At 37.1% G+C, this 11,475-nt stretch overlaps 1 protein-coding gene across 6 annotated transcripts in view; it reads left to right on the top strand.

Moving 5' to 3' along the window:
- Positions 1 to 10,656, top strand: part of LOC106671965 (GATA-binding factor C-like) — a 90,569-nt gene extending 79,913 nt beyond the window's left edge. For all 6 annotated transcript variants that reach the window (XM_014402987.2, XM_014402990.2, XM_014402988.2 and 3 more), the window contains 2 exons: positions 9,582 to 9,872; positions 10,604 to 10,656. In XM_014402987.2, coding sequence (XP_014258473.1) covers positions 9,582 to 9,872; positions 10,604 to 10,654 — 342 coding nt within the window. In that variant the 3' untranslated portion in view covers positions 10,655 to 10,656. The remainder of the gene's footprint in view (positions 1 to 9,581; positions 9,873 to 10,603) is intronic.
- Positions 10,657 to 11,475: the final 819 nt, after the last annotated feature.

An 11,475-nucleotide genomic window follows, 5' to 3' on the forward strand; every position in this document is an offset into this window, starting at 1 on the left:
AGGATGACAATCCCAAAATTAACCGCCCAAAAAAATCTCAACATTTCTTAAGTTTTGACGTTAATTTTCAAAATTATGAGCTAAAGTATTGAACTTACAAAGTTTTTCCAGTCCAAACAGTCTAAATAAGTTTAGATGCTATTTTTGACAAAGCGAGACTAAACGGACCCAAGGATGAAGGTAACCACGATCTAGGCTTGGCCAGAATATCTTCTGGGTCCGTTTGAATTCGCTTTGTCGAAAATAAAAGGTAAAATTGTTTACAATTAGCTTAAAGCTTCAAGTGGTATCTTTGCGTTGATTATTTTGACCGAAGAGTATGAAAATAACGATCAAACTTAAGAAATATCGGTTCATACTTCTCTGCGCGGAAAATTCTTGGATTATCTTTGTCCCTGGATCCGTTCATTCACGCTTTGTCAAAAATACAAGCTGTTCTGATTCAATATGTTTAGATCCAACACTGAAGAAGTTAATGTTGGGATATTTTTTGTTTTAAAGTGGGAAATCAACAACAAAACATAAAAAAATGTGGAGTTAAGTTGTTCGAGATGGACGATTCCTGTATTATCTTGGTTTCGAGGTCCGTAAAGCCTCGCTTTGTCTATGTTACAAGTCAAAATTGGTCAATATACTTAGCTCAAAGTATAAAGGAGTCTATGCGTTTAATATTGACCGTAAAGTGAGAATGTTTGAACAAAATCTAAGAAATAGGGGTTCAAACATATCAGGTGGCAATTTCTTGGATTAACTTTTGCCCTGGGTCCGTTCAGCCACGCTTTGTCAAAAATATAAGCTGTTCTGGATCAATATGTTTAGATCAAATCCTGAATAAGTTCAGGTGTTGATTATTTTATATTTATTGTGAGAAGTTAATGACAAAACAAAAGAATTCCGGAATCCTGTTGTTCTCGATCAAAATGCTTGGATTATCTTCGTTCTTGGGCCCGTTTAGCCTCGTTCTGTTGAAAATATAAACTTTTTTGATTTAATAAATTTAGATCAGACTATCGAGGAGTTCATGCGTTGATATTTCTGTTATTAAAGAAGAAATTAATGGCAAAACCTTAAAAATGTGGAATGATGTTTTTGAGAGAAAAATTCCTCCATTATCTGGGCTTCTCGGTCCGTCAATCCTCGCTCTGTCTTAAATATGAGTTTAGATCAGACTATCAAGGAGTTCATGCGTTGATTTTTTCTGGTTTTAAATAAGAAATTATTGGCAAAATCTTAAAAATGTGAGGTTCTTTGAGTGAAAAATGCCTTGATTAACTTGGTTTCGTGGGTCCGTTCAGTCTTGCTTTGGCAAAAATATAAACCGTTCTGGTTTTATATGCTACATCAAACCCTAAAAAAATTCATGCGTTGATATTTTTGTTTTTAAATAAGAAATTAATGGCATAATCTCAAATAATTGGAGTGATGTTTTTTAGGATGAAAAATTTCTTGATAAACTTTTTCCTGGGTCCGTTCAGCGTCGCTTTGTCAAAAATATAAGCTGTCCTGGTTCAACATGTTTAGATCAAACCCGGAATAAGCTCAAGTTGATATTTTTGGTTTTAAATAAGAAATTAATGGCAAAACCTTAAAAATGTGGAGTGATGTTTTTTAGTATGAAAATTTCCTTGATTATTTTTCCCTGGGTCCGTTCAGCGTCGCTTTGTCAAAAATTAAGCAAACCTGCGTCAATATGTTTAGATCAAAGCCTGAAGAGGTTCATGTGTTGATTATTTTATCCTTAATGTGAGAAATTAACGACAAAACAAAAGAATTGTGGAGTCCTGTTGTTCTCGATCAAAATGCTGGATTATCTTCGTTCTTGTGCCAGTTTAGCCTCGTTCTGTTGAAAATATAAACTTTTTCATTTAATAAGTTTAGATCAGACTATCAAGGAGTTCATGCGTTGATATTTTTGGTTTTAAATTAGAAATTAATGGCAAAATCTTAAAAATGTGTAGTGATGTTTTTTAGCGTGAAAATTTCCTTGATTATTTTTCCCTGGGCCCGTTCAGCTTCGATTTGTCAAAAATATAAGCTAAAATTGATCAATATGTTTGTCTCAAATTTTCAGAAAGTTAATGCGTTAATTAATTTCGCTCATTACAGAGAAATCCGCGACAGAACCTAAGAAACCTTGAGTCATGATTTTCTGGGCGTACGATTCATTCATACTTCGTTCGGGGTCCGTTTAGCCTCGCTTTGTCAAAAATACTACCGAAAATTGTTTAAAATAACTTCTTAAAAAGTTCATACGTCGATATTTTTGATGTTAAAATGAGAAATAACCGGAAAACGAGGAAATTGTGGAGGCAAAAGTTTCTTGGTGGATGATTCCTGGATTATCATTGTTCTTGGGTCCGTTTAGCCTCGCTTTGTCAAATTATATGCTGTTTTCTTTCTCTCTGTTTAAAGCAAACCCTGACAAAGTTCAGGTTTTGAATATTTTAACTATTTCGTGAGAAATAAAAGGTAAAACTTAAAAAATGTGGAGTCAAAGTTTTCTTGGTGGGAAATTTCTGAATTATATTCGTTTCGTGGTCCGTTTAGCTTCGCTTTTCAAAAATACAAGTTAAGATTGTTCCATATGCTTGGCTTAAAGCATTAACGAGTCGATGAGTTGATTATTTTATATTTAATGTGAGAAATTAATGACAGAACAAAAGAACTGTGGATTCCTGTTGTTCTGGTAGAAAAATGCTTGGATTGTCTTTGTTCTTGGGTCCATTTAGCCCCGTTTTGTTGAAAATATTAGTTGTTTTGATTTAATAAGCTTTGTTCAAACTGTCAAGGAGTTCATGCGTTGATATTTTTGGTTTTAAATAAGAAATTAATGGCAAAACCGTAAAAATGTAGAGTGATATTTTTAGGTTAAAAAATTTTTCTACATTAACTTGGTTTCTTGGGTCCGTTTAGTCTCGCCACGTCGAATATAGAAGCGGTCCCTTCTGTACGAATTCAAATCATCCTATTTTCGACGTTTCCAGCTCCAGTTTGCCACGTTCGCCGTCCGTAATCCGATTTGACACCGTTTCTCCTGATTTTTCCGCGTCCTTTGGCATCGAAGGTCCCAGGACCGGTGGTTCTTTTTTTGTCTTCACCGTCCAAGGAGTCCTTTCGTCCTTTAAACAGTATAAAAGAAGGGTCCTTTGTCCCGACCGGTCAATAGGGCCGTGGAAATCTGCTAATCCCACCTCGCCGATACGGATCGCACACGCCCCATTGGGTATCGATTTCGTTTTTGTACACGACGACAAACTTCCGCCCCGAAGGGCTTTTGTCGCACCGGGACTTACCCATCCCCCGGGGGCACCCGTAATTGTCCCTTAAATGCCGCCCTTCACCGGCCCATTGTTGGTTTACGAGAAACTCAAGTGGCCCGATTGAAACAGATGTTTACTTTTTTAGTTTTTTTCCTCACCCTCTATACATACATAATAACGAACACAGGTATATAATTGTGTCGTTCGGACTGGATTTGAATGGGAGTAGGATTTACAAAAGGGGGACGCCGGTACAAAAGGTCCACCGACTCCGTTGGCTTGAACGACAGTTTCATCCCCCATCGGGACTACAACACAAATTGAAATATACTATAAAGAACACAGTCAACTCATCATCATCAATATTCTAAAAAAAAACTCACGGCCAGCTTTACCAGCTATGTAATACCAAAATCGCTATACCAAATCATCAACACGGCATTTCAAGACAGTCCATAAAACAAAAAAATCCATAAAGAATTTCGATAAACTGTATCAACCCACCTTCAATACATCATCATCAATATATAAAAACCTTCGATTGATTTTTACGAGCGACGTATCCCACCTATCCAACGAAACCCTATGACCTACGGTACGTTCCAAGACGGCCCAAGACAATATAAGTTAAAATTTCATCAAGATGACAATAACACAGGACAAATCTAGCTTCAAATCTTCATCATCAATACAGAAAATTTCACGCCTTCTTATACCAGCGTTGTATTTCATAAATTCCCAAAACCAAATAGTCTACACGATTTTACAAGAACGTTCAAACCTACAAAACTTAGATTTTCCCAATGAAGCTAAATTTTATGAATCAATACGTCTATAAATCACCATCATCAATATTTAAAAACTTCGGCCATTCTGCACGACCGATGTATCAAATTTAATCCTTAAACCAGAAGACTTAAGCCATGTCCCAAAACTATTCTGGCTGATAAAACGCGATTTTAACCCTTTATCTTGATAATTATGACAACGCAATATAAAAACAGTTTCAATCGTCATCATTATCAATATGTAAACCCTTCGAGTTAACTGTACAGCGGCTATCTAAACTATCAGATGAAACCCGATGACCTAATGACCTATGAGAATCCTAGTTTGTAAAACGACTGATTATGATATCACAATATAAAAACTGTTTCATATCACCATCATCATCAATGAAAGTGCGATGGACTTAACTTTAGAGCTGGTAGCCACTTAAATCCGGTTAAACCCGATGACCTAATGACCCATGAGAGTCCAGGATTGTAAAACGTCAATTTTACCCCTTTACGAGATGATTATGATATCGAAATATAAAAGCAGTTTAAAATCAACATCCACAAAAAAAAGCCATGGACTTAACTGTACAGCTGGTATGTCGAATATACCTCGTGAAACCCGATGACCTAACGACCCGTGACAGTCCAGTCTTGAAAAACGTCGATTTACCCCTTAAGCTTGATGATTATGATATCGCAATATCAAAACAGTTTCAATCATCATCAAAACGAAGACCTCTCGTGCTACCTGCAAATGAGTTACATCCAAATTATCTGATGAAACCCGATGACCTAATGTCCAATGATTGTCCGGGCTTGTAAAACGTTAATTTCCATCTTTACGGTGATCATTATTACATCGAAATATAAAAACAGTGTCAAACCACAATCATCATCATCCTTAATGAAAAAAGCCATGGACTTAACTGTACAGCTGGTATGTCAAATAAATCTCGTGAAATCCGATGACCTAACCACCCATGACTGTTCAATCAACGTCGATTTACCCCTTAAACTTGATGATTGTGATATCACAATATTAAAAACGTTTCATTCATCAACATCAACGAGAAAAACTCTACCATGAACTGTACTTTAGCTTTATCTAATCTATCAGATGAAACCCGATGACTTAATGACCTATGAGAGTCCTGGTTTGTAAAACGTCAGATTATGATATCACAATATAAAAACTGTTTCATATCATCATCATTAATGAACGTGCGAAGGACTTAACTTTAGAGCTGGTATGCCACTTAAATCCGGTTAAACGCGATGACCTAATGACCCATGAGAGTCCAGGATTGTAAAACGTCAATTTTACCCCTTTACGAGATGATTATGATATCGAAATATAAAAGCAGTTTAAAATCAACATCCACAAAAAAAAGCCATGGACTTAACTGTACAGCTGGTATGTCGAATATGTCTCATGAAACCCGATGACCTAACGACCCATGACAGTCTTGAAAAACGTCGATACCCCTTAAGCTTGATGATTATGATATCGACATATAAAAACAGTCTAAAATCATCATCATCATCAAAACGAAGACCTCTCGTACTACCTGCAAAGGAGTTACATCCAAACTATCTGATGAAACCCAATGACCAAATGTCCAATGATTGTCCAGGCTTGCAAAACGTTAATTTTCATCTTTACCGTGATCATTATTACATCGAAATATAAAAACAGTTTCAAACCATCATCATCATCATCTTTAATGAAAAAAGCAATGGACTTAACTGTACAGCTGGTATGTCAAATAAATCTCATTAAACCCGATGACCTAACCACCCAAAACTGTCCAATCTTGGAAGACGTCGATTTACCCCTTAAACTTGATGATTGTGATATCACAATATTAAAAACGTTTCATTCATCAACATCAATGAGAAAAACTCTACCATGAACTGTACTTTAGCTTTATCTAATCTATCAGATGAAACCCGATGACCTAACCACCCATGACAGTCAAGTCTTCAAAAACGTTGATTTACCCTTTAACTTGATGATTATGATAGCGCATATAAAATTATTTTCAAATCATCATCATAAATGAGAATGCGGTATTGTACCTCAGCTTTGTCTGATTTATCAGATGAAACCCGATGACACCAAATATTGTACTGACTTATTGAAATGCCCCGTATTCAAATGTTATCAGGAAAGCGTGTTATTGTGGATCTGTTCATCAAATGCGACGATATTTTTCAGCATATGTTGACCCTTACTCCACAACCGAAACTTCCCATTGACCTTACTAAGCAGATCAATCAGGAGGTTGAACTTATTGACCCGCAGTACTATTGGTTCTAGATTGGATGTCACACAACTTGTTTATGTTTAAGCAATGTATCCAGGGGGTTGAAACGGGGAAAGGCAATTTGCCGGCGCCTTTGCTCTTACGGAACGCCGTTCCGCCGGGGTTGACAGAAGGAAGTCATCAACTGCCATTAACCTCATTAGCCTCGGGTGCTTAACCACGGATGAAACGTTTCCCTCTTGTATTATCCTGTTTGTTTTTGCCTCTTCTCCCCGGTGGAAAATCCGTTTTTCCCAGTGTGTCCCGTGTTCTTTCTAAATTTAAAAAGTCCCGTTAATTGGCCCCTTTCCGCCCCGTTTGACGCCATCCCTCATCCCGTCCTCGGTGGAAGAGGAGAAAAAAGATCGCGGGCTAAACGTTCCTTAATGAACCGGGCCCTAATCTACCCCGGACGATCGCCAAGGAGATGAAAGGGGTCTTTCAACAGACGGCAGACTATAAAGGGTGGCCCTATTGCGGCCGCTGGCGCCTCGCCCGATGGATTTTGAACGCTGCCCTCACGGGATCGACGGGACAGCTGGCCGACAAGTGAAAAACGCGCCGTTTAAATTTATTTGACAACAAAAAATTAAAAAATAACCAAGCATGACGAACATGCAAAACCGCACACAGACATGACCTACAACCTAGTCCCATGAAATACTCACAAAGAATCAAGCTTAAACCATCATCAGTTGTTACTAACCAAGGCTAAACGAAAAGAAGAAAAGATCAAAAATTATATTTAACATTGCCACATAGGTTCAACACATGACACCAAATATCGGGAAGCATCGGTTTCTTAGTTATTTCATTACAACAAATAATTTTTCAAAACTGATGATGATGGTATAAAACTATGATTATTTTATGATATCCTCATCACCATTTAGGGGAAAATTCGACTTATTATAAGTTAGGACAGTCATGGATCATTAGATTATCAGGCTTCATCGGACAGAATAGGTTTACAAGGGGTTCAGTTAAGCTTTGGTGTTTTCTCATTGATGTTGATGATGATTTGAGTCCCTTTCATCAAGGTAGAGGCGTATAATAGACTTTCTTCAAGACTGGTCTTGAATCGTAAGGTCATCGGATTTATTTTACGTACCAGCAGGTACGTACCTAAGCCTGGGTGTTGATGATGATGATGATTTGATACTGTTTTTATATTGTGATATCATAATCTTCAAGGTAAAGGGAATGACGTTTTATCCAGTCAGGACCGACTAGAATCGTAAGGTCATCAGATTTATTTGAGATTTATTTTCTCATTGATGATGATTATAATTATCAAACTGGTTTTATACTGTTAATAATCTAATCATTAAGGTAAAGTTGAAAAAATGACATTTTAAAAGTCTGGACTGTCATGGGTCATTAGATCATCGGGTTTCATCAGACAGTTGGATATACCTGCTGTACAGATAACACAGATAGGTTTTCGTATTGATGATGATATGATGATGATTTGAAACAGTTTTTACATTGAGATATCGTAGATCAAAGTAAAGGAAATTGACGTTTTTCTAGTCCGACCGTCTAGAATCGTAAGGTCATCGGATTTATTTGACGTAGCAGCTGTACAGTAAAACCTAGGTGTTTTCTCATTGATGATGATTATGATTACGAAACTGCTTTTATACTGTTATATCAACGTAAAGATGAAAAATTGACGTTTTACAAGCCTTGACAGTCATGTGTCATTGGGTTCCATCAGATAGTTTGGACACATACCAGTTGTACATTTAACTCGAAGGGTTTGCACATTAATTATGATGATGATGATGAGTTGAAACGATTTTTATATTGAGATATCGTAAGCAGACCTTTCACAAGCCAGGACTCTAATAGGTCATTAGGTCATCGGGTTTCATCAGATAGTTTAGATATACTTGCGGTACAATTAACCTGAACAATTTTCGTATTGATGATGTTGATGATTGAAACTGGTTGTACAGTGTGATGTCATAATCATCCAGGTAAATCGGTTATATTGACGTTTTACAAGCCTGGGCAACCATGGGCCATTAGGTCATCGGGTTTCATCAGAAAGTTTGGATATACCAGCTGTACAGTTAACTCGAAAGGTTTGCATAGTGTTGATGATGATGATTGAAACGGCTTTTATATTGCGATATCATAATTATCAAGATAAAGGATTAGATGCGGCGTTTTATTAGCCAGAAAGATTAGGACATGGCTTAATCCTTCTGGTTTAACGATTAAACTGGAGACGTCGGTCGTGCAGAATGGCCGAAGTTTTTAAATATTGATGATGGTGATTTATATCCGTATTGATTCATAAAATTTAGCTTCATTGTGAAAATTTAAGTTTTGTAGGCTTGGACGTTCTTGAAAAATCGTGTAGATTATTTGGTTTTGGAAATTTATGGAATACAACGTTGGTATAAATAGGCGGGAAATTTTCTGTATTGATGATGATGATTTGAAGCTAGAATTGTCCTGTGTTATTGTCATCTTGACGAAATTTTAACTTATATTGACTTGGGCCGTCTTGGAACGTACCGTAGGTCACAGGGTTTCATTGGGTAGGTTGGATACATCGCTCGTAAAAATTAATCGAAGGCTTTTATATATTGATGATGATGTGTTGAAGGTGCGTTGATACAGTTTATCGAAATTCTTTATGGATTTTGTTTTTGTTTTATGGACTGTCTTCAAATGCCGTGTTGATGATTTGGTGTAGCGATTTTGGTATTACATAGCTGGTAACGCTGGCCGTGAGTTTTTTTAAAATATTGATGATGATGATGATTTGAAGCTAGATTTGTCCTGTGTTATTGTCATCTTGATGAAGTTTTAACTGATATTGGCTTGGGCTGTCTTGGCATGTACCGTAGGTCATAGGGTTTCAACGGATTGGTTGGATACATCGCTCGTAAAAATTAACCGGAGTTTTTTATATATTGATGATGATGATTTGATGATTATATGGTCGTACTCGCGCGAAGGTGGGCTTTTGTCCCTGTAGAGAACGTCGACGAGGCTCATCCGCATAGGGGTCAAAGTTGACTTCTATTGTTCCCTCCCACGCTGCATTTTTTAAAGCTGTTCCGCATTATCTGCCGTTGATCTGTTCCGCTACTGATTTTTTTTTTCATAGTTATTTTTAAAATAACAGGCATATTTTAATTTGCTTAGGTCTACCCTCGTTTTTGTTTATATCAAAGAGTTTTTTTTTGTTTTTTTTAATTCGGCGTTATTGTTTGAAGGTGAACCGACCGCTCACGATGAAGAAAGAAGGCATACAGACTCGCAACCGCAAGCTTAGCTCCAAGTCGAAAAAGAAGAAGGGCTCCGTCGGCGGGCCCGGTTGCCTTTCCCTCTCCGGCGTCATGTCGGACATGATGAAGCCTCTGGACGGGGTCACGCCGTCGACCGGATGCTACCAGCAGAGCCCCGTCGTTCACGGCCACCACGCCGGCTGGTACCAACACCAGCAGGGTATCCACCAACACGGGATCCATCCCTTGATCTCATTACCACACACCTCCTCACATTTGGTGAGTGTTGACCTCTGATTACTTTTATACTTGTGATGGAACGGACTAACCACGTGTCAATCCAACACATCCGTGGGATTAAACATTGGATCGATCCAAAACTTCGTCCATCAACCAACATCCATTAGTACCAATAAATTTGTCGTCCATTTGTCTAACCATCCCTTAACAACATCCATTGGTTTGCCCAACAAACCGACATCCAACATGAAATCCATTTGTCTATCCATCTCCACCATCCAACCATAACCATTCATTAGTATCAACCAATTTGCCAAGTAATACCATCACACATCAAACTTGCTCCGTTTTTCTATCTACCATCCAACTTTCTATCCATTAGTCTATTGACCTTCCGCTATGGACGAACCATCCCATTTTGTATCCAACATTCAACTTGCCCTCCATTTGTCTATCCACCATCCACTATCAAACATGCCATCCATTTTGCATCCAACATTCAACTTGCCCTCCATTTGTCTATCCACCATTAACTGTTGAACATGACGTCTATTTGACCATCCACCATCTAATGTCCAACTTACCGTCCATTTGTCAATTATCATGTACCATCCAACCACCTATAAACCCACTTGTCAGTCCACCTTCCATTGGTACTAACCAATCTGTTATCCATTAGTCTATCCATCATCCACCATGCGCTTTTACAAATGTTTCTTGATCGAAAAAAAACAACCCAACAACTGACAAAGTCTTCTTTTCTATTTCAGGCGTCGACATGGCGCGGGGACTACAGTTGGCCCGACAAATACAACAATTAGAAGAAAAAGAAAAATGTACAACTGTCTGTACATTAAGCTTAAGGAGGGAAAAGTGGGAATAGAAGTTTTTTTCTTTGTTATCCGTTTGTGCCGTACCTACGGCGAAGAGAATTTCCCGGGTAAAGCGCGGAAAGGAAAAATGTCACTGAAAGACTTTTTTTATACAAAGCAGACGGAGAAATTTATGTAAACGATTTAAAAAAAGAAAGAAAAAGAATGACATTTGTGTACCATAAGCGAGGGTCATAAAAAGAGAAGACAGAAGGGGAAAGAAGAGAAGAAAAACAGCGCTGGACAGTGCAATAAAAAAGTGAATTTGAAAAAAAATCTCACTTTTTTCTTTTATTATTAATTAATTTATATTTAAAAATATAAAATTTTTTTGAGATTTTTATTTTGTAAATAGTTCCTAGTTCTGTTTTTTAATTATGTGGATATTTGAATAAACTGAGCGCTGTTTTTTTTATTGTAAAAATTTTTGTTTTAAACATTTGTGTTCCTATTATTTTTCTTTCGTTTTTTCTGAACATAATGGAAAATCGTGGTAAAATAATTTAAAATAATTAAAATTAAAAAAATAAGAATCATGTTGAGAGCACCTTGATTGTAAATACGAACACCCCGTTCCTTGTTCTCCGATTAATCATTAATTGTTATATATATATGAACAGATTTAAGAATATATAAAATAAAAAAGTGAAAATATATATTTAAATAAAAATAATTTTTTGTGAGAAAACAACCGATAAAAATGTGTATATAAAGAAAAGAAAGAGAAAATAGAGGGAGGGGTGGGGCCTACCACGCCCCGGAGCGAGAGT

This window comes from Cimex lectularius, unplaced genomic scaffold, assembly GCF_000648675.2.
Source record: "Cimex lectularius strain Harlan isolate CLEC.00 unplaced genomic scaffold, Clec_2.1 scaffold14, whole genome shotgun sequence".
Taxonomy (NCBI): domain Eukaryota; kingdom Metazoa; phylum Arthropoda; class Insecta; order Hemiptera; family Cimicidae; genus Cimex; species Cimex lectularius.